Source organism: Mustela putorius, unplaced genomic scaffold, assembly GCF_011764305.1.
Source record: "Mustela putorius furo isolate JIRA1106 unplaced genomic scaffold, ASM1176430v1.1 tig00003854_pilon_pilon_pilon, whole genome shotgun sequence".
Taxonomy (NCBI): domain Eukaryota; kingdom Metazoa; phylum Chordata; class Mammalia; order Carnivora; family Mustelidae; genus Mustela; species Mustela putorius.
The window spans coordinates 2,872,395-2,896,066 of record NW_025422006.1 but is presented as its reverse complement, the minus strand read 5'-3'; the positions used below and the strand labels follow the sequence as shown (position 1 = coordinate 2,896,066).

The 23,672-nt window shown below is 44.4% G+C and overlaps 1 protein-coding gene across 1 annotated transcript in view; it reads left to right on the top strand.

Moving 5' to 3' along the window:
- SLC1A1 (solute carrier family 1 member 1) overlaps positions 1-23,672 on the top strand; it is a 76,443-nt gene that overhangs the window by 31,243 nt on the left and 21,528 nt on the right. Inside the window, exons 2-3 of the mRNA XM_045065027.1 lie at positions 9,103-9,243; positions 23,572-23,664. Coding sequence (XP_044920962.1) covers positions 9,103-9,243; positions 23,572-23,664 — 234 coding nt within the window. The remainder of the gene's footprint in view (positions 1-9,102; positions 9,244-23,571; positions 23,665-23,672) is intronic.

Sequence of the window (23,672 nt, the reverse complement as noted above, 5' to 3'; positions counted from 1 at the left end):
CCCGCCCCCACACGTGGGCACTCTCTGTCTCTAAAATAAATAAATAAATCTTTTAGAAAAGTGATTATAGAGAGACCGATGAATAGAAACTAGGAAATCGAAGGATCCTCTGGAAAGTAGACAGTAACTTCCAGAGATGACACTTAAAGACGATGGAACTTTTTAAACTCAGGGAATGGATGAAACACCCAGTAAGAGCAACTGAAGGAACGATGGGTCACCCGATGCAGGTTCGAGAAAATCAGTGAGGATGCATCACAGAGATAAGAGGAAGGAATATTATAAGCTTCCAAGTCCTCATGTATCTGGATACTTACAAGCATAGGTTTAGCGAATTTATAGTTCGAAGAAGAAATCACCATAGCAATTGGAAATTGTAGTTAGAACTAAACAACAGTAAAAATACTATGTAATAACCTGGGGAACACAAACACTGAATTTGGAAGGAAGTGTATACCCTTACATGCCTACGTGGAAACAGACTGGTGCACTAAGCAGTCAGCTCCCAAAGTTAGAGTAAGAGAAGGGCAAACCTAGAAAAAAATAGAGGGAACAATTGATCATTCAGTCAGAGCAGAACTGAATGATACAGAAAGCAAAAACAAAGCAGGGAGTGTGGAATGGAAAACTGAACAGCACTTAGACTGGATCTACCCATATTAACATGAATAAGCCTCGTGACATTTGTAACATGAATAACACATCGTGAAAAAATATCAGAAGGAAAAAGCAAGTTACAAAAGACTGTATCCAGACTGGTATTGTACAAGTCAGGTTTTCAGGCACATGCAAATCACATGAGGCTTTTTTCCCTTGTTTTTACATATTAACGTAGAATATGATATTTACTTCAGGTGTACAGGTCTGTGAATCATCAGGTTTACACACTTCACAGCACTCACCACAGCACATGCCCTCCCCAGTGTCCGTAACCCCACCACCTTCTCTCTCCCTGTTACCCCCAGCAACCCTCAGTTTGTTTCCTGAGATGAAGAGTCTCTGATGGTTTGTCTCCCTCCTTTGTCCCACCTTGTTTCGTTTTTCCCTCCCTACCCACCACAACCCGCCACTCTGCCTCTCAAGTTTCTCATATCATGGAGATCATATGATAATTGTCTTTTTCTGACTGACTTATTTCGCTCAGCATAATACCCTCTAGTTCCATCCACGTTGTTGCAAATGGCAAGATTCCATTTCTTTTGATGGCTGCATGGTATTTCATTGTGTATATATACCACATTTCTTTATCCACTCATCTGTTGATGGACATCTAGGTTCTTTCCATAGTTTGACTATTGTGGACATTGCTGCTATAAACATTTGGGTGCATGTGCCCCTTTGGACCACTACATTTGTATCTTTAGGGTAAATACCCAGTAGGATAGCTCTATTTTCAACTTTTTGAGGAACCTCTGTACTGTTTTCCAGAGTGGCTGCACCAGCTTGCATTCCCACCAACAGTGTAGGAGGGTTCCCCTTTCTCTGCATCCTCGCCAGCATCTGTCATTTCCTGACTTGTTAATTTTAGCCATTCTGACTGGTGTGAGGTGATATCTCACTGTGGTTTTGATTTGTATTTCCCTGATGTCGAGTGACATGGAGCACTTTTTCATGTGTCTGTTGGCCATCTGGTTGTCTTTTTTGTAGAAATGTCTGTTCATGTCCTCTGCCCATTTCTTGATTAGATTATTTGTTCTTTGGGTGTTGAGTTGATGAATTCTTTATAGATTTTGGATACTAGCTCTTTATCTGATATGTTGTTTGTGAATATCTTCTCCCATTCTGTGACTTGTCTTTTGGTTTTGTTGACTGTTTCCTTTGCTGTGCAAAAGGTTTTGGTCTTAATGAAGTCCCAATAGTTCAGTTTTGCCCTTGCTTCCCTTGCCTTTGGCAATGTTTCTAGGAAGAAGTTGCTGTGGCTGAGGTCAAAAGAGATTGCTGCCTGTGTTCTCCTCAAGGATTTTAATGGATTCCTGTCTTATATTTAGATCTTTCATCCATTTTGAGTCTGTTTTTGTGTGTGGTGTAAGGAAATGGTCCAGTTTCATTTTCCTGCATGCAGCTGTTCAATTTTCCCAGCACCATTTGTTGAAGAGGCTGTCTTTTTTCCATTGGACATTCTTTCCTGCTTTGTGAAAGATTAGTTGACCATAGAGTTGAGGGTCCATTTCTGGGCTGTCTATTCTGTTCCCTTGATCTACGTGTCTGTTTTTGTACCAGTACCATACTGTCTTGATGACGACAGCTTTGAAATAGAGCTTGAAGTCTGGAATTGTGATGCTGCCAACTTTAGTTTTCTTTTTCAACATTCCTCTGGCTATTTGGGGTCTTTTCTGGTTCCATATAAATTTTAGGATTATTTGTCCATTTCTTTGAAAAACAATTGATGGTATTTTGATAGGGATTGCATTAAATGTATAGATTGCTTTAGGTGACTTGATACATTTTAATGGCTAGGGACATATACAGAAACCTGTTAGATGATCATCAAAACAACTTCTTTCCCGAGCCAGACTGAATTCTTAATTGTAGGTAGCAGACAAAGAGGGAGTGATTTCAGTGTCAGCAGTCATCAATATAGACAAAACAGTGTGGACAACCAGGGGACAGATCCATCCATGAAGAAGAATATTTATTATTGCAGTAATAACAGAATTGTTTTCTTTTTTCAACTCCTCCCCCTAAGATCCTCTAACATTCAATACAGGACTTGGCATATAGTTGGATTTTCATGAACATGCACTTGTTTTTTGCATTTAAGTTACTTTCTTCCCTTGAACCTGAAAATGCACAATAAACTCAAGCCTTTGTATCAGATTTTATGTTTGCCCTGTTTGGTTGTGAGGAAGTGTGTAACATTCAAAAAATTGTCATTTTTTGACAATTTTTTGACCAAAAAAAATGTTTAACAGCAGGGTGGTGGTCAAGAAACATGTCCATCCAAAGTAGTGTTATTAGTGTCTTAAAAAAGATGAAGATGCTTAGCATGAGGAAATGCAGGCAACTTGGGTAGAGCATTGGAGCTGGCGTCTTGAGGCAGAATTCCTTCTTCTGCATGAAACCTTGGTTTTTGCTCCTCGGCCTTCAGCTGATGGGATGAGACCACTGAGATGCTCAAGGGTCGTCTCCTTTAGTTAAAGTGAACTAATGGGAGACGTTAGTCACATCTACAGAATACCCTCCCGCAGCTGGATCCGTGCGTTATTGACTAACTGGTACTGTAGCCTAGCCAGGTTGACACAGAAGATTAACTGATCATCACAGCCTCATGTTATAAGACTCCGTTTATATGAAATGTCCAGAATCGACAGATCAAAAGAAAGCAAATTCGTGGTTGCCAGGGCCTGGGCCAAGGGAGGATTGGGGAGTGGCTGCTAATGAATATGGGTTTCTTCATTGGTGATGGAAATACTCTGGAATTAGATAGTGGTGATGGTTGCATAACATTAGGTAGGTCCTAAAAACCCCTGAGTTGTGCATTTTAAAAATGATAAATTTTATGTGAATTTTATCTCCATGAAAAACTGCCCCAAGCCCTATAATTATACAGCCATTAAAAAATTACAAGAGGGGGTGACTGGGTGGCTCAGCGGTTAAGTGTCTGCCTTCAGCTCAGGTCGTGATCCCAGGATCCTGGGATCAAGCCCTGCATCAGGCTCCCTGCTCAGCGGGAAGCCTGCTTCTCCCTCTCCCACTCCCCCTGCATGTGTTCCCTCTCTCTCTGTCTCTCTGTCAAATAAATAAATAAAATCTTAAGAAAAAAATTACAAGAGATAACTCTGGACCCCGGGAAACACACTGAGGGTTCCAGAAAGGGAGGTGAGTGCGGAGATGGGGGATGAGCATTAAGGAGGGACCCGTGATGTGATGAGCCCTGGGTGTTACGCACAACTAATGAGTCACTGAACGTTATATCAAAAACTAACAATGCACTGTATGTTGGATGATTGAACTAAAAATACAAGAGATAATATACAAGAGATAATTCTTTTGAAATGCTTAGCACAGACTCTGACATAAAGTCGGTACTCGATAATTGTTAACCATTATATTATTTTTTTCAATTTTTTATTTAAATCATGATTAGTCGCAATAGTGTATGAAAAAAGGGAAAACAATTTCTCTTCATATGTATTTGAGTTGGTGAAGTTGGGAGTGAATTTTTGAGCTTGTTATTTCCGGTAGAACTGTGATAATACTGCCTGTGCCGTAAGTACATTTTTTAAGGGTTTAAAAATAAAGCTTTACAGAGGCATCTGTTTGGAGCCAAAGTGCACGTAAAGAGCTCTCACTGGTGGGAGAACACGAGAGATGGGAACAGATCTGTTTCAGAGGAAGGACACGCTAGAATCTATGCAGTGTACACACATGGTCATTTGTTAATAACTATTCATTCTACGCTTTTTATTTTCTGCTTATCAATGTTCATCTTAGTTGAGCTCCCAAAGGGCAAGGAGGCATATTGCTAATTCTCCTAATATAGTACCCAGCAAGATGGCATGATTAGATCACTAGTTCTGGGGTAATTAAAAATATTTTTTCCCTTGCCAATAGTTCTTATTCAATCAAGCCAAAATCAGTCTGTGTATCAGAGAACCATTCGGGGGTTTTGATTAAAAAAAAAAAAAAAACCCACAGATTTTAATCTCTTTCCTGAAAATACCCTAAAACAGGAACAGTGCTGTTTTTATAAATCTGCTTTCTCAAATGCAATTCAGCTACCATCCCCAGATTAGTTTTTATAGCTATAAAAAAACATGTACATAAGAACAAAGGCTGACTAGAACCCGAAAAATGGAGGGGAGGGAAGGAGAGGTCGGTATAAATTACTTTACATGACTTTTTCTTTCATCTGGATTTCTAGAATTCTCTCTCCCTCTCTCTCTCTCTCTCTCTTTTTAAGATTTTTATGTTTAAGTAATCTCTACACCTGTTGTGGGTCTTGAACTCACAACCGCAAGATCAAGAATCACACACACCCCTGGCTGAGCAAGCCAGGTGCCACTCTAGAATTATTTCTTGAACAATAATTTTTTATGAGCTTAGAGTTAAAAAAGAAAAAAATCACCCATTTCTTCCATGATAGGGCTACTGGACCAGCAGTTGTTTGAGACAACATGAACTTGAAGAAATCTCCAGCCCAGGTCTTAATTGTTTTCCTCCCTAGCGTCTTCCTTCCCTGTTTCACTGATACACTTAACCATGAAGAGTGGGAGAGGCCCAGCCAGCTCTCTAGGAGCCAATGAACTGATCCTATGAGCCCATTTTATTTTGTTTTTCCAAGATTTTATTTATTTATTTGAGAGAGAGAGAGCACACGCAGGGGCAATGGCAGAGGGGGGAGCAGGCTCCCCACCGAGCAGGGAGTCCAATACAGGACTCAATCCCAGGACCCTGATAATGACCTGAGCCGAAGGCAGACACTTAACCGACTGAGCCACGCAGGCGCCCCCTACAGGAGCCCATTTTAAAGCTGGGGACACCAAGGCTCAGAGATATCACCTTGGGCGTTAGAATGGACCTTGAGGGCATTTCATCCAAGCCTTTTGCCCCATACCGTCAGTCCCACCCCTCGATGATGGGAGAGGTTAAAATTACAGCCCAAGTTGACAAACCTTGTAAATGGCAGAGCCAGAACTCAAGCTGTTGGTTCTAACACTGAGCTCTTCCCAAGCTGCCTTTGTACCGGCTTGGGCTCTTCCTGCTTGCATGAGAGAAAGCCGCCCAAGAGTGAATTGCTGGTAACTGATGGGGCCACAGAGGTCTACATAGCAACTCTGCCTTTGGGCTTCCTCGTTGGCCCTGGAGAGCTACGCCATTCAGAAAGGTTCTAGTTCTGGGAGTGATCCTGCCAGGGGGGTCTGACCTGTGTACCTCCAGCCTGACTTGTGTTCCCAGCAGCCTTTGACTTTGAACACCGCTCCATGCTCTTAAACTCAGTCCAAGATCTGGCCCTGGAAAAGGGTAGAGAAGGATTGTATGCTCAGGGAAATCCCAACTTCATCATGGGACTCGGAGAATCTTCCATTGACTTTTCTTAGCAGGCATCCAATTTTTCCAAACTGCTTTGAGAGCAGGATAAAACACATATTTACAATGTGTAACTCCTGGCCGAAGTTCTTCGCCAGCCACTTCTTAACCCTTGAGGGTTCCAGGATGACATCTCTGGCCCAGGGTAAGCCTTTCAACTGCCTTTCCGGCTCTTGGTTGGTATTTATATTTTTCTCCTTTTCAGGAGTAAAAAGGAAGGAAGGAAAGGAGAGAGAGAGGGATGAAAAGGAAAAAGGAACGGGGAAAAGAAGAAATTACAATTTGTGATGCTCAACCTCAGGAACACGCTGATAGAAGGTTTTCATTACCAAATAGAGTAACCTGTTCATGGCGCTGTCACTTCTGAAAGCTTTGAAAATGCTCCTTGTGCTGACTCTTTTATCTCTCCCGTAAAAACCCATTATCTGGATCAGGGTTGAAAAACAGCAAGTACGCTTCTTTGTAATTTCCCTGCATGTATTTGGGGTGGAGATGATTAGAGGCACAGCTAATTGCCAGTAATATAAACCCTAAAATTGGAGCCCCTCGGGGGTTTTTTTGCTACTCAACAGAGTGCTTTTGTGGTGGGTTTTTGAGCACAGACACATCTTCTTTCTTTCTGCACACAGAGCTTTCTTTGACATACAAGCCAAAAATTTACTTGAGGCAACCTAAGGAGTATGAGAGAGAGTGTCTGTTTGTTTGGTTTTTCAAAACACTGAACACTACCGAGTATCCTTACAGCATAAAGTAGGTATGTTCCATATAGGACAGCTGAACACAGGCATTTGTTAAGTAGGAAGTGAGCACAACGTGCTTTTTAAATTCACTTAAAATATTTTGAATCCTTGGCGTTCTGAACCACTCTAGAATCTCTAACCTTAGGTTTTGAAATATGAACCAGGCAGGATTGATATTGAGGTGTTTTTTTTTTTTTTTTTTTTTTTTTTTGGTTTAGCTACAATTTGAGAAATGTTTGTTCCAATAATTAAAAATGGCTGATCAGACATACATTTAAAATGCATGCCTAAAATAAAGAGATCAAGACAACAATGGAACAGGTAGGAAAATAAAATTAAACCAAGGATATAAGGTCACTATGCAGATGCACGAGATTCCTTTATTTGGCCCTATTAAGAGACATTGGAAGTGCACCTGAATTTAAATGAAAACTCTAGTATTGCTTATAATTCACACATCTCTCTGTTGCCCTAGAATTTGTAACTGTGACCGAGCCACTGTAAGTTTTCACAGACTGAGTCTGTAAGGGAGCAGACCCAGGGAGGTCCTTCTTGAGTCCTTCTGCTGTCACTGTTTTATCTCTCACTAGCCTGTCCTCCTTGGAGGCTGATGAAGGATAAAAGATGTGCCAGTCATCCCAGCCCATCTTCTGTCTTGGTTTAAAAAACATGGGGGGTAGTGGGGCGTCTGGCTGCTCATTTGAAGAGTACATGACTTGATCTCGGGGTTGTGAGTTTGAGCCCCAGGTAGGGTGGAGAGATTGGTTAAAATAATAAATAATTTTTTAAAAATAGACGTAAGAAATATAAAAGGGGGAGGGTGCCTGGGTGGTCCAGTCGATTAAGCATCTGACTCTTGGTTTCAGCTCGGGTAGTGATCTCAGGGTCGTGAGGTTGAGCCCCACACAGGGCTCCATGCTTAGCGCACAGTCTGCTTGAGATGCTCTCTCTCCCCCTCTCCCTGCTCATGCTCTCTCTCTCTCTCTCTCTCTAATAAATAAATAAAATCTTTAAAAATATAAAAGGGCAGTGTTGCAAAGGATCAGTGTGGGGCTCAGAAGGAGTAAGGCAGTTAGATGTTGGGACCATTTGGAAGAGGATAAGTAAGAAAAGTTTTTGATTTGTCGTTATCAAAACCAGCCCCAGAAAGAATTCCTGTGGATTTCTTGTGCAAGCAAGCTTTCAAAACTTGAACAACATGGGTTTAAACCTGTGTGAATCCATGCACACAAAGATATTTTTTTCAATAAACGCGGTCAGGCACTGTAATGTCTTTTCCTTACGACTTTCTTAATAACATTTTCTTTTCTCTGGCTTAGTTTATTGTAAGATTCCAGCTCACAGTACGTATAACATACAAAATGCACGTTAATTGACTGTTTATGTTCTGGGTAAGCTTCTCAGCGAACAGCAGGCTATTAGTAGTTTTGTTTTTGTGGAGACAGAAGTTATACGCGGATTTTGACTGTGTGAGGATTGGTGCCCCGAGCCCCAGCATTGTTGAGGGGTCCACTGTGTAACATTTCTTGATTTCGAACACTTCCCTATAGCCCCAGTCTCCAAGGCACTCAGGTTCAGTAACTTCAGGCCAATTTGGACACGTCATCGTCTAGAAATAGCCAACATGGAATGGATAGCATTAGACCACACTGTCGTTCAACAACATGTAAATATATCAAACCAAAGGAACCTTATGTTGCTATTAAAATCACAAAAGGTGCATAAAAAGAGAGCACCAAGGAAAGAGTATTTATGAGAAAATGAGAAAATTAAACACTGATATGTAAACTATAGAATGTGAAACACCTGGGGCACTGGCTGGCTGGTGAGTTGAAAGAATGGATGAGTCTTGATCTCAGGGTGGTAAGTTCGAGCCCCAAGCTGGGGCTAGAAATTACTTTATAAATAAATAAATAAATAAAAATAAAATGTAAGATGCCTAAGGTAGACAAAGACTAAGGGGAGTGTGTAAAAACAAAATAGTTATATTGGGTTGACAAAGATGATGTATTTCTTTTCCTTCTCATAGTGGTTTTTTTTTTGATGTTTTGTTATTATAAGTAATATAATTGGAGGAGAAAAGAAATAAAAACCAAAACTTTCATGTGAAGAATATTTTTACAAACTCACTGAATAATGTGTACTTTGTGTTCATTAAAATGTGATTTGTTTTTTAAATCTAACATTTACAGAATTGTGGAAGAGTGCCTAAACTGTTTCTCTTGCCAATAAAATGTGGTTGGGGGTTGAGGGGATATTTTTCCATAGAGATGTTTACAGAAGAACTCAATGCTGGTTTTCTTTTCTCCTTTCCAACCTTTGTCTTTCTTAGGGATCACCATAGGAGTCTTGGTTCGAGAATATGGCAAGCTCTCTAGTCTGGAGAAATTCTACTTCGCTTTTCCTGGGGAAATCCTAATGAGGATGCTGAAACTCATCATTTTGCCATTAATTATATCCAGCATGATTACAGGTACCTTAAGAAAACTGATGGTTCTCTGTGATTATTTAAGGAGCTGTCTGTTAAGTTGTTCTTTTCTAATTATGGGAAATATTGAAATGCATTTGAGCATCACACGCACACATATATACTCCTTACTTGGAAAGTGTATATTTGCTTGAGTGGAAATATTTCATCACTCACAGGGTGGCATGGCTCTGCCTAGGGCCCTGTCCACGACTACTCGAATCTTCCTTTGGCCATCAGTGTGGTGTCTTGGGGGGGGGAGATGCCATTTTCAAACATATTATAAATAAAATTCTACCCAGGGCACAGGACATTTAAAAAAAAAAAAAAAAACGCCCACATGTTTGGTCACTGAAATGTCAGCCAGTGTCCCCAGGCGAAATGTGGGTGTCAGTTTTGATGTTGTTTTGAGTAGTTCACTCATGTTTCCCAACTGCCGCCATGTCCCGCCCCATCCTCTGTGAGCCTGCGCTCTTGAGTTTCTCCGCTCCCTCACCCCTCTTCCACGGCTCCATATGCCTGCCCTCAAAACTCACAGCCACACGCTGTGGGAAACATTTAAGGATGGCTTTGCACCATATTTTGAAAGCCTAGTATTTTAAAATCCGAACTTGTGACCCAGTTGGGTTTGGAAATGCTTCTTCCCTTCTTGGTCACTCTGTTGCAGGGTCCCTTTAAAGAGCAAGCTTCCCTCTGGAGGTAGAAAGTAATTTGGCTTACAAAAATGTCATCGGTCTGGATGTGGTAAGCTTCGCAGTGCATTCTGTAGTTTCTTGTGCTTATCGTAATTCTGCCACTAAGTAAAATGTGGCCTGATGGTCGCTAGTGTGGTCAGGTTGAAAAACCAAGGTTTTCCATAATCATGCAATTAGGATTCTTGGCATGTCCTCTTCTAGAATCCACACCGCCCCCCCAAAACCCTGCTACCACTAGAAAGACCTGGGGCTGATATATGCAGAGTTCTGGACGTTGGCTCAGGAAAAGGAGTGTGGGTATCAGGATCTGCTGTACTCAGCAGCCGAGTTGCTTGAAAAGCTATAGATTTGGCTATTGAACTTCCCAAGTGCCAAACTCCACTCAGACTAGAATCTCCTGAGAGCTTTGTCTTTAAATGGTCTTGGTCTTCTTGGCTTATTAAAAGCCTGAAAAGAACATTTCATTATTTTTATGTATATATTTAATATGCTTTGAAATACCTGGTCTCTGTTAGACCCTGCAACCTGGGGGCCAAATCAGTAGGCCAGTGGTTTAGACCATGTATGATTTATCTGTTCAACTTTAAATTAGCAGAAGCATTTAAAATTCAAAAGATTTCATGTAAGCACCCAGATTCCCAGGTTCCTCTGAAAAGAATTAAGATCAGGAAACACTGGACCCGTGTCCCTCCGCGGACCAACCAAGATGGCTATTCTGTTTAGTTGAAGCAAATACACTGGAGGATCCCATGGCCCCTGCCTCTCCCTAGCCTCTGATACCCCGTCTGCTGCATTCGTTTACATTTTCTCCTGGCCCCGTAGCTGTTGGCTTTATAATCCCAGAGCATTTTCTCCACATCAAGATTCTAAATCTTTTCTTAGGCTCCTTTGAGAACATGATGAAAGCTTTGGACTCTCTCCCAAGAAAAATGTTCACGGTTGTACGTACAATACCATATTTTACATGCAGTTGTACAGGTACATAAATCACTTCACCAATACCATTTAAAACTGGGGCCTAGGCCGGGGGGCACCTGGGTGTCTCAGTTGGCTGAGCATCCAGTTCTTGCTTTTGGCTCAGGTTATGATCTCAGGGTCGTGGGATTGAGCCCCACAGCAGACTCCAAGCCTCTGAGAATGAAGCCTGCTTGGGAGTCTCTCTCCGCCCCTCCCCTGCTCGCTCACACTTTCTCCCTTATAAAGATAAAAAGATAGATAAAATAAACAAATAAATAAAATTTAGGCCTATGGAAGAATGTATGGAAACTTGATCCAAATTAGGCAGCAAATTCAAAACTTGTGCATTTAACCAGGTTTTAGAAGAAAAGGTAAAAATGCATTACGAATATGCTCATATAATATCAGATGTTGAAATATGTACCACTCTTGGCAGTCAGTAACTGGTGGTATTTTTGAAGTCTGGGTGTTTTGTGTGCTAGCTCAGCCTTGCAGATAATCTAGGAGAATAATTTGCAACCATCAGCACTTTGCTCACATAGCCCAGCTGCCTTCTAGAGCGGTAGCACGGGTCTGGACATTTCTACATTTTTTTCTTTAGCAAAACCCCCAGCAGGGAAATAGGAGTAAGAGAGAGACCGAAACGGCTGCCCAAAGGGACGTGAATAAAACAGTCTGGGAACAGTGATGCCATGTTCCTGATTTAAATTGTCAGTTTAAAGGGGAAACATAATATTACTAGTGTTGGCAAGGGTGTGGGAAAGCAGGCTCATTCATACCTTGTTGATTATTAACTGGAACAAACTTTTGGGGGGTGCAGCTTGGAACATATCCTGACCTCTCCCCCCTTGGTAATTGTACCTCTCAGAATTTTTTGAAAATAGTCAGAGATCTGTTCAAAGATTTGGGTACAAGAATGTTCATGGTAGCATATTTTTTATAATGGTCGTGAATTATAAGCAGTCTAAATGTCCGTTTTACCCCCAAGTTAGGATTCTCTGCAACCATTAGAAACCTTGTTTTGGAAACATTTAATGACATGTGGTTATGTCCTCACATGGTATAATTAAGGAAGATAAAAACAAATTATACAACAGGATGCTGTGTACAATCCAAAATTTATTATAATTTATGTGCATTTTTAAACGTCGGGACACACCCCAAACAGTTAATGATGGTTAGATCAGGGTAGTAAGGAAACATGACTCATTGTGCTTTCTTTACATTTTCAAGGCAAACACGTGTGTGTTATTTTTGTTTGTTTGGTTTCGTATTTTCTTTCTCTCTTTCTCCCCCTCTCCCCCTTTCTTTCTTTTTTAAGAAAAAAAAAAGGGGGGGTGGCGCCTGGGTGGCTCAGTGGGTTAAGCATCTGCCTTTGGCTCAGGTCATGATCTTGGGGTCCTGGGATCGAGTCCCCACATTGGGCTCCCTGCTCAGTGGGGAGTCTTTTTCTCCCTCTGTCTCTCCCCATGCTCATGCTCTCGCTCGCTCTCTGTCTCTCTCTCTCTCACATGCTCCCTCTTCCTTTCAAATAAAAAAGAGAGAAAGAAAGAAAGAAAAAAAGGGAGTGGGCTGGGTTCTGCTCTAGAGAGTGGGCTGGGTTCTGCTCTGTGCTCCTCCCACTGAGCCTCGGGCAGGGTCCCCCTCCCCTCCTCCCGGCTGTGCTCCCAGGCTCCTGCAGCTCCTCAACACCTTTTCCCTGGTGCCCCATCCACCCCCAGACCCTGCAGGGGCCCTCAGCCCCCCCTCCCCAGCCCAGGAGGGAGACACCAGGGGAGAGCACAGGACTCCTATGGAAATACACAAGAAGAGCCCTTTTCACATCCAAATGCCTTCATAAACCCAGCAGATCAGTAACTTATTTTATGCACCTACTAGGACAAAGGAAGATGGATGTTGGAAGATGAGGAGAGTGAAACGAATGCCCTTAGCATACACAAATTAGAAATAGAAATAAAAATTGAGACCTGCGACTAGTAAACTGTGGTTCTGCATAAAGGAAACTCTCTTGACGAGTTAACAAAGAGGGAAAAAAAACCCTCTGTCATCACAGCCTCAGCTGACATAAAAATGTACTTTATAGCTATTTTTTTTTTTAAACAGAAGGAGGCTTCTTCATGTGACAAAGAGGGTAAGATGTCGCATTAATCGGGGAAATTTGAATATAGGCTGGGTGTTAGATGGCATCAAGAAATGGTTGATAAATTTTCTTAGTGGGGATGATGGCAGTTACTTACATGAGAAAATGTCCTTTATGATGCGTATGGAATTATGTAGGGATAAGATGACAGAGTCTAGAATTTAGTTAGGGTAGAAAAAGAGAAGGCAGAGTAGACAAAATCTCAAGACCTTTTCAGAGGCAGGCAGTGTCGGCACGAACAGAATCCTTCCCGTAATTTAACATCCTGAGGGACACACGTGTGATGATCAGACTGTTAACATCTAGGTTGCTAAGCTGTATTTGTAGCAGACCACCAGGGGAGTAGCAAGGGAAGTGGCGAATGCCGATGCCCGAGGACTGTGGCTCTGGAAAACCTTGGTCCAGGCCTCACCATCCACTGAGTGTAAATTCAGGAAAGGCTTTCCTTGATACACAAATGATGATGACTTGAGCCTCCTAGGACCAGCGTGGGAAAGGCAACGGCCCCTCCACGGTCGCTTCCAGAGCTTCCTTGAGCATCTTTCCAAGGTGGCGCCCCGGCTGTGCTCAGGCAGAGGGCCCCATCTCTTCCACTCCAGCCTCTCTGCCCCCACCACCTGGGCCAGAAGTGCTCTGCCAGGCACAGCTGCACCCCTGCCCCGGTGGCTCCTGTACCTGCCCCTCTGACCCTGAGGACCTCCCCCCTGTGCCCCTCTAGCCTAAAACAGGAATGAGAACATAATTCTTCATAGCAGAGCTGAGCCCAGGCTGTCCTTTGGAACAAAGCTTATGAAAGGTTGGGGAGTGAAAGTAGGGGAAACACCAGTAGTTACACCAGGTGCTCCCCAGTGAAGGTCTTCTGAGAGGCCCAGGGTTTTAAGAGGGCTGCCCCTTTTTAACTGCCAGCCTAGTCCTTCCTGCATATGAGGATGGACATTGCCACGCCCCCAGCCCCATCCCCTGACACTAGGCTTTGAAAAGGACAGATTTCACCATCATGCAGTGATAGTGCATGTCCTGGTCCAGGAGCAACCTCTCCCTGGGAGGACCACCATCAAGCAATATCCACTTTGGAGGAAACCCTCCTCCTGGCTGCAGAGGGATGGTCTGCCTTGGGGACCCCATCAGGAGACTCACACTGGAATGGGTGCCGTGAGTGCCCGCCGGGTGGGGGCTCAGCCGCCCAACTCGCAAGACTTGGGGGTCTGTCCAGGCTGGGCTATGCCGAGTCTGTGCCAGCTCTTGGGTGCGGTTCCTCCTGGGAACAAGATGCTTATTCCTGCCCGCTCCTATGTCGCTTCACGCTGGATTTTTACACTCGCTGACCTTCAAGAAACCGCAGCAGTATGCAGCCGTCCACTCTAAGTCCAGACCAAGCCAGGGAAGCTCCCCCCTTGAGTCCCGGGGTGCTAGTACTGCTTTAACCTCCTGAACAAATCACATAACAAACATAAGACTTTGGTAGGAAACACTTGCATTCTGCTTACCGAGGACCTTCCTATTTGGGCAAGAGCACTGGCTGGGTACTGGATTGACATTTGTGGGGAGCTTCTTCAAGGATAAATGTAAGACTCTACCCTTCAAAGATTTAAAAAAAAAAAAAATTGCTTCAAATTTTAAATTATTGTCACTTCAACATCGACATCAGGATTTCCAAATTTAGGGGGCTTGATCTCAACTCTAAGGACAGGGGTTTTCCACTGCTTTTTAACCAAGAAAATAAGTTAAGTCTTACAGAGGCTTAGTCAGTTGGTCTTTTAGCAAGCAGGGGTTTGCAAACGTTCTTTGTAAAGGAACAGATAGTGAGTGTTTTAAGTTTTTCAAGCCAGACGGTCTCTGTCCAGCTTGCCCACTGGCTGTCACCGGAAAGCAGTCGTAAGCAACATGTAAGTGATGGGCAGAGCTGTTTGCCAGTAAAGTTTGTGTTTGCGATGACAGGAAGCCAGCCAGCAGCCGGTCAAGATGGCAGACAAGAGGGGCACCTGGGTGGCTCAGTGGGTTAAGGTCATGATCTTGGGGTGCTGGGGTCAAGCCCCACATCGGGCTCTCTGCTCAGCAGGAGCCTGCTTCCGGCCCCCACCCCCCACCTGCCTCTCTGCCTACTTGTGATCTCTCTCTGTCAAATAAAGAAATAAAATCTTAAAAAAAAAATGACAGACAAGACTAGTTTGAACTCTCAAGATACAGGTTAGTTGAGGTGGAATTATGTGGCAAAAATAAACCAACAGAGCAAACAGCTACTACTCGTATCAGGCAATGAGTATAAATGCCTCAAAGAGATACTGAGAAAGGGAGAAGTCAGTCAAGGTTGTTGGAGGTGCCTGTTTTCTCAGGAAGCGATGACGCATTTGGGTCGTGTGGGCTAGGGAAGGCATTTTTTTTTTTAAGCTATGTATCCATTTACTCATCAGCCACTGGGTACCTGGGTACTACCCTGTGTCCTCCAGTGGAAAGAATAGTGCCGTGTGCCCCTTGAACCAGGGTTCAGTTGAATTGAACATTTCTTAACCCCAACTGTGTGAAAACAGACAAAGAGAAAGCCTCCTGGTGAGGTGCCTGCCACCCACCTGTTCGCAGAGCCCAGGAGTCCACGAGTCCCCTCGTGGGCAAGAAGGTAGAAAGGTAGGAGACACACGTATCACACGTACCTCTCGCCCGAGGGAGCTAAGAGCATTTGAGGTCAACTTCAGCTGGTGGCGGCACGGGTGGGGTGGGGGAGTATGCGTGCTTTTCTGGAAACATTGGTAGGTTTTTTGTAGTTTTATCTCTATAAAAACTGTCATTCCCAGGTGGCCTGTAAACTTAAAACTCCATGCTGAGGAAGGCAGTGTGGCAGCTTGAAACTGTGCAGACCAAGAAGGAAACTCTTGCCTCATAGGCAACATCTGTAACCACTGGGCTCTGCCTGAATCGAAGGGCTTTTTTTAACTTTCCCCAGCCTCCATGGAGAACCGAGAAAATAAGATGAACTAAGCCGCTTTGCACTCATGAATTAAACATTTCCCTAAGATCATCGGGAAATTCGCGTTGAGCTAGGACACAGCTCCTGAAGCCAGAGGACTTATTATATTAATTTGATGTCTAGGATGCCTTTTCTGCAAAGTGGAAAGGGGCACCTAGTGGATAAAGACTGGAGCTCCCACGATGAACGTGCCACTTACCACAGCGAGCAAATGAAAAGTGGCAAGAGAGAAACGGGCCCTGCTTCAGCCTCATTCTGAGACAGTGAAGCCCCGAGAATCAGCCAGGAACAAGCTTTAGTTTCTGCCAATGCCGTGACTCCACGGGCCCCCAGCTCCGTTCGACTGTAAATTAGCCTGATTTTGTTTCTTTTTTAAAAACGAGTGAAAAACCATGCAAAACCTTCTCTGTGTTGAATGCATGGACCTGGGATGCCACTCATTCATTTACTCATTCATTCATTCACTCATTCGTTCATTCACTCATTCATTCATTAACTTACTCATTCACTCATTCGTTCATTCACTCATTCATTCATTCACTTATTCATTCACTCATTCGTTCACTCATTCATTCATTCACTTACTCATTCACTCATTCATTCATTCACTCATTCATTCCATCTTCAACATCCCAGGCTCTGTGCTAGGCACACATGACAAAGATATGAGTCTTGTTCTAGCAAGAAAGATGCTGTGTGATAAGTGCCTTGTGCGAATGAGGATGGTGGCGGGGACGCTGGGATGGAGTTTTCAAGAAAAGATCAGACTCCAGCCGATGAAGGGAGCAGGGACTCCAGGCAGGAGAAAACAACAGACGGCACAGCATCCCTCGAGGAGGACAGGGAGACTTCGAGTGGCACTCTGGAGACGCGGGGAAGAGGAGTGGGGTTGGGAGGGTACACGTGCGCCCTCATCAGGTGTCTGTCTAGGCATGGGGAAGCAAGTGACAGCGGGTGACCGCCACCCGGGCTGTGCTCTGCAAAGCAACACCCTGAATAGGAAGTATTGTTTTGTTTTGTTTTGTTTTATTCATATTTAAATTTTAATTCAATTAATTAACATATAATGTAGTATTGGTTTCAGAGGTGCAGATCTGTGACTCATCAGTCTTACACAATTCCCAGAGCTCATTCCATCACCTGCCCTCCTTAATGCCCAGCACCCAGTTACCCCTCCCCCCCAGCAACCCTCAGTTTGTTTCCTATGATTAAGAGTCTCTTATGTTTTGTCTCCCTCTGTGGTTTCATCTTCTTTTATTTTTTTCCTCTCTTCCCCTATGATCCTCTGTTGTTGTTTGTTTGTTTGTTTGTTTGTTTTCTTAAATTCCACATGTCAGTGAGACCACAGGTAGGGAAAAAAAGAAAAAAGAAATTCAGTGACACTTGTTAAAGGTGGTAAGGTAGACGTCATCCCGGACCCTCGCGACCGGCGTGAGGACGACTGTGATGGGATTCTGCAGTGGGGAAGGGGGGAGAGATGGGGCTCAACTCTGAATACAGCATCAGCAAGCGAGAATGGATCCTCAAGGAGCAGGAGAGGGGGGATCTGTGGGTGGAAAATCACTGAGAGAAACCATCAGAGGAAAGGGGGATTCTGGCTAAACCAGCCTAGTAGGATTCTTGCTGAAGGCAGGCCAGGGGGATGGTGGAAAACAGGGGGCCTGATTAGGGATGCAGAGTGATCAATTTCTGGGTTTGGTTCAACCGACTTAGGAAAGTTTTTTACGAAAACTACATGATTTTGCAGGGAAATACACAGATGGATTTAGGAGAAGGTCCAGAAGCCTGACAAGATGTGGTCAAACAAAAACGTTTGTCGGTATCAATCACAGGGGCAGGAGAGTCTAGGGGTGAAGCGAGCAGACCAAGGAACCAGACTGCCCAGGTTTGAATCCCAGCTCTGCCGCTTGCTAGCTGGGAAACCCTGACAAGTTACTTAACTTGTCCTCAACTGTGAAATAGGAAAAATAGTAATACTCTGTCGTGATATTCCTGATATCGTCAGAAGTTTCTAGAAAGTCCCTGTGTTGGCATCAGAAGCTACAGAGCCAGTATCAGAATGGAGCCATACAGATGCAAGTACACACAATGCATTCATTCTGGAAAGGAAAACGTTATAAAAAAGTCTTACTCTTCGTAAGATACTAGATTGTAAAGTTCACCATAGAAGTGATAAGCATATAAGTGGCTTCTACCCAGAATCCTGAGCTACCGATTTTACAGGATAAGGACAAGCAAAAAGAGAGCTCAAAAATACTTAGGTTGTGGTTAATAAAAAGAGAGAGAAGCTTCACTGAACTGTTTGCTGTCCTGATGTCAAAGAATTCCTATGGACTTTGAAAAGAATGGCTGAGTTCCTCACATCCTCTAAAGTGTGTTTCATGCTCCTACTAAATCATAAGCCTCCCATAAAAGCTCTGGGGTCTTCTGAAAAGTGAGGCCCAACTATAAATAGCACCAAGACCTGTGGTATTGAAAAAAGATAATAAAAATATTGCAAACCGCTCCCTGAATGGCTGAAGACCAGGAGACCAGCCAGCTTCATTCTTGACACACTTTGAACATCAAATGAAGAGTCTGCAAAGTGACCTTTAGTGGGTTCTGCGCAAGGACCGGTTTATTTTGTTAACTTCACAGAATAGTCTAAGGTGGTGACATACCTATTTTTAGGGAGTTCTTTGTATTGATGCCTCTAAGAAAAGTAGATGTGATGGGCAAGCCGTGCCCAGGAATATCTTTTGCATGCTCCTGTCTGCCTCCTCTCTCTCCCTGTTACATCCCAGGGATATTAATCAGGCAGCAGAGACGTGCCTGTGCTCTGGAATTGCGAGGTGAGGTATCCAGCCTTGTTTTCTCTGCGGAATGAACTTGTTCATTTAACCCTCTTAGCAACCCAAGGAAGTCGTAAGGTAGGGGAAACCTTATCTCCATCCTCAGAGATGAGGCCAGTTCCAAGGACTGTTCAAGATCACGCAGATCATAAGAGCAGCACCTGGGACTGGTGCAGAGTCTCCAGTTCTGCTCTGGAACATTCTGCCATCCAGGGAGCAAAGACTGAGGGAGGGGCCTGCGGCAGGGAACTCTAACTAGGTGACTCATTCTACCGCCACACGTAAGTCAGCCTCCTCCTCCATGCTGACACTAGGTGTGCATGGGTGACCATGCAGACTTCTGGGCCTCCTGGCCTCCGTGCTGCTCACTACAGTCTAGTGTGAAAGACAGCTGGTAAATGATGAGCCCATTGATGCAACTTGTGAAATGTGGTATGAGCAGGGTGCCAGGTGAGGAAAACAGAGGAGCCTGGTTCAGCCTGGTGACTCAGAGAAGGAGCCCCAGGAAGAGACTTGAACGTAGACAAGCCAAGAGCAGAGGGAAGGCAGTTGGCAGAGAAAGGAGTCCCTGAAAAGTGGGAGGGAGCTGGGTCTGCTCCGGGCCGAGGGCTGGGGGACAACCAAGCTGGAAGCTGTCACAGGCTGGGGGTTGGGGGGGCGGTTGCAGGTCTCTTCAGCCAGGATGAGGATTCGCTAGTTTGTCACCCGTGCCGTTGGAGGTCATACCAGAATGTGAAATGGGCTGATGGATGCTCTTAAAGCATCTCTTTAGTGCCGGTGTGATGAAGGAATACAGAAGGATTCTGGAAAAAATAAAAAAGAGAGGGAATGAATGAACTAATACTTGCTAGTGCCTTCCGGTGACTATTTTGTGCAGGAAGAATGGGGGCTACTTGCCGGTACAATTAAGGTCTAGGCCCTGTACTAGGTGTGTTGTAGGTACTGTTTCTAATCTCCTGAGCAGCTGTGCATCTAGAGGTGGCGCTGTCCAGCATGGCCACCGTTACCCACGTGTGACATTCATGAGGTTAGGCAAGTGAAAACTCCCAGTCACACCAGCCACATTTCAAGCGCTCGTTGGCTGCACGTACCTTCTGGCTACGACATCAGACCGCAGGAATAGCATTTCCATCATCCCAGAAGTTGCATGAGGCAGTGATGGTCTGGAATTTCGTAGCACATGACTAGAGCCAGCTGGACACAGTGGTTAAGTATTTGGCCTTTGGGGTCGAATCTGGGTTGGGATCCCAGCCTCCGCCTGGTATGGAGCGTGAAAGAAGGCGACCCCCTTCACCGGCCATCATCGCCCGCTACACGGTGTGTAGTTCATCATCATTTTTATTATAATTATCGTCAGCATGTTTGCTGTGATTGGCAGGTAGGGGGTGTAGGGCTTCCGGACGGACATTTTATCTTCACATGAAATTCAGTCATGTTCCTGTTACTTACGGAGGTTTTCAAAGATGAGGCTGTTTTCTTGCTTCTGTTCCCAGCCTCTGCGCCGGTGGTCACCACCTCTCTCCTCAACACCATGTTATGAATCCAAGGACCCGGACGTGGGGGCGAGCTCTGCCCCCGATCGGGGATGACTGGAGGGGTAGAAGGGAAACTCTAGAGGTCGAATGTAGAGGACGGTGGTTGGTTTGAACACATTTCTGATCTACCCAGAAGTGGAGGACGGAAGTAGATTTGAGGAATGAGAAAGCCCTCTCGAAAGTCATACAAAACAGGTGCTGTACTCCAGCAGAGAGGAGCTGGCTGGCTGCTTTGGGGGATGAATTTGCTTCCAGTTTTTCTACCCAGAATCTCATTATTACAAAACCTTTCGTTACCAGCTGGGTCCTGGAATAGAAGTAGGGGCACCAGCCCATGGCCAGATCATTAAGACAAATTAAGACATATTAATATATGCTGGATACAAAACAATTACCTACATAGATTTAATTTGTTTCCCTGCTGGAGGAAACCCCCTAGAGGGTGCAAAACATGTACCCAAGAACAGCTCTGCAGCTCCCCTGCGAACCTGGCACTCGTCAGCCCCCTAGGGGTTGAGAGCCGCTGAAATGAGCCCTCTGCCCAAGGATGGTCCATCTGAAAACAAATCCTCTCTTGGACCAGGATTACGTCCAGGATTACGTGAACCGGCTGATACAGGTGTCCTGGAGTTTTGTTAAATTGGTGATTTTCCTTTTTTTTTAAATCACCTTATTGATATAAATAGTTATTTTGACTGTTTATGAAGATAATGCCCAGAGCTCTAAAATAGGATATTAGAGCACATTTTCCATTCACATTTAAAGTTAGCAAATTTACATATTTGTATTATTGTTTGCTCTTTTTTTTTTTTTCTTTTTAGATTTTATTTATTTATCTGAGAGGGAGAGAGAGCGAACGAGACAGTGCAAGCAGAGGGGGCCGCAGAGGGAAAGGGAGAAGCAGACTCCCACCGAGCCAGGAGCCCGCCTCGGGGCTCAGACCTGAGAGCATGACCTGAGCAGACGCTCAACCGATTGAGCCACCCAGGAACCCGTCTGCTCTTTTTTTGAGAGACGGAAGTGGAATATGAGATAGTTCCTTCATTTCTGAGTTGGGGCCTTCAATGTCTCTTGGTTTTTTGTTGTTATCATTGTTGTTTCTTGCCCAAGTCATGATTTTTAATTGTCCCGCCATGAGGAGAAGACAGCCTTCTCACCACACCCAGGTGCATTTTCCCCAGAGAGAGACAATGGAATCATCATCGGAGTTCCTCTAGGCTGTGCCTGGGACAATAGGCCCATCAGATGGCGATGGCACACTCTTGTCCCCGGCTTGGCAAACGGGCCCTTACAACATCCTGAGGTGCTCACCAAGGAGGCCAGAGTCCCTTCTCTCAAAATAGTAGCCTCCGGAGGCACAGTCCCCAGCTGGGAGGAACTGCACGTTTACAGGGAGAGATGATTTCTCCTGTCATCGTGATGACAACGATAGCTTCCTTACAGAATATGTACAAATATATGTGAGAAGCATAACCCCCCAGTTGCTTTTAAAAAGGGACTTTTTATAGTGTCAGGAGAGAACATACAAGCTACCTTGTATATTCCTTGCGTGCTGGTAGCCGACTGGTTTATGGCCTTTCCTTGGGGTGCCCTGCACATCAGGCTTTGCTCACGGCTATGGAACCTCTCACGCGGGCCGAAGATGCAGTGACTTTCTGTGATGATCAGTTGACTCAGTTGGTTCTCATTTTGGAAATCGGGCAAGGTCCCTACCTTGCCTGAAACCTTCAAATGACAGCTTGCTGAAAGGTGTTTGGCTGCTTCTTCACTTCCCCGTCTTGTCCGAGGAGCGACATCCTTTGGCTCACTTTAGAGAAGCATCTTTCCTGGAGGTCAAGGGTTTCTAGCAAGAAGGGATGTTCCCTTCCACCTCTACAAGTCTTCTCGGCACTCTGGACAACCCTTCCGGTCCCAGGCGACGTCGGTCATTTGATAGGCCACCAAAGGCCATTTGAGCCTGCAGCTAACCCTGTGGCCAGAAGTCTCTTAAATTGGAAATTTATAAATTGGAAATCTCTGTTTATATCCTACCTCTGGAAAATGGATATTTTAAGTTGTCTCACAGAGCCATACATGATAAGGTTGTTAACGCAGAAGCAATTTGAAAATCACACAAAGAAGAAAATGTGCTAGCCAGGATAAATAATGAAATTGCGGGGATTGATTATGGAGGTTGGCTCTGAGACTCTCCAAAGCTCCGGCAGTAAGTGGATTATTAACTACATTATGGTTCGGTCACATGACAAGATTATGTAGCTACTAAACTTACCCTCAGAGGCAATTTACAACAAGAAAATTCTTGGAATACCATATGAATAAGAGATAATTTAAAACGATAGAACTGGACTCCTTGGTGGCTCAGTGGTTGAGCCTCTGCGTTCGGCTCGGGTCATGATCTCGGGGTCCTGGGATCGAGTCCCGCATCGGGCTCTCTGCTCAGCAGGGAGCCTGCTTCCTCCTCTCTCTCTCTGCCTGCCTCTCTGCCTACTTGTGATCTCCCTGTCAAATAAATAAATAAAATCTTAAAAAAAAAAAAAAACTATAGAATTAGCTATGTTTACCAAAAACAACAACAAAAACAAAAAACAAAAAAAATCAAGAAAAAAATACCGGCAGGAAGTTCCCCAGCATGTCAACTATGGGTGATGAGACAGATTGGTTTTCATTTTCCTTCTTTCAGAGTATTATCATGAACATCTATTGCCTTCATAATCACACACAAAAGTTATCTTTTTGGTTGATTCTGAGCTTCCTGACAGAGAAAGGCAGAAGGGCAAACAGTCACGAGTTTTATGAAATTCATTATGTGAGGACAGAACAGTCTCCGCGCTCCAAGATCAAATTTTCTGGACCCTGAATTCCAGAAGGGGTTTATCCTGACGGCTGTGGGGTGATGGGACATACAAAGTTTGATGAAGTTCTTCGAGCAGGTGCGGGAGGGGAGGGCCCCTGTCTCTGACCAGGCAGCGGGCCGAGCGGGGCAGGGGAGCCTCCCTCCTGCCCTCCGTCTCCGTTCCCCATGGGCCTTTTGAAGGTTTCCTTTGCCCGTTGCGTCTTATCCAGCCGGCATGTGAGATAGGCCTGGCGGGAGCAGAGGACAGCTCTCGCGCTTTGTCTCACAGCCTGCGGGTTGAATGACCTCCAGTGCTGGAAATGGCATTTTTAAAAAACTAATGTAACTTGACTTCTCCCCTCCCCCCGCCCACTCCCGCAGGTGTAGCTGCACTGGATTCCAGCGTGTCCGGGAAAATCGGTCTGCGCGCCGTCGTCTATTACTTCTGTACCACCATCATCGCTGTAATTCTAGGTAAAATC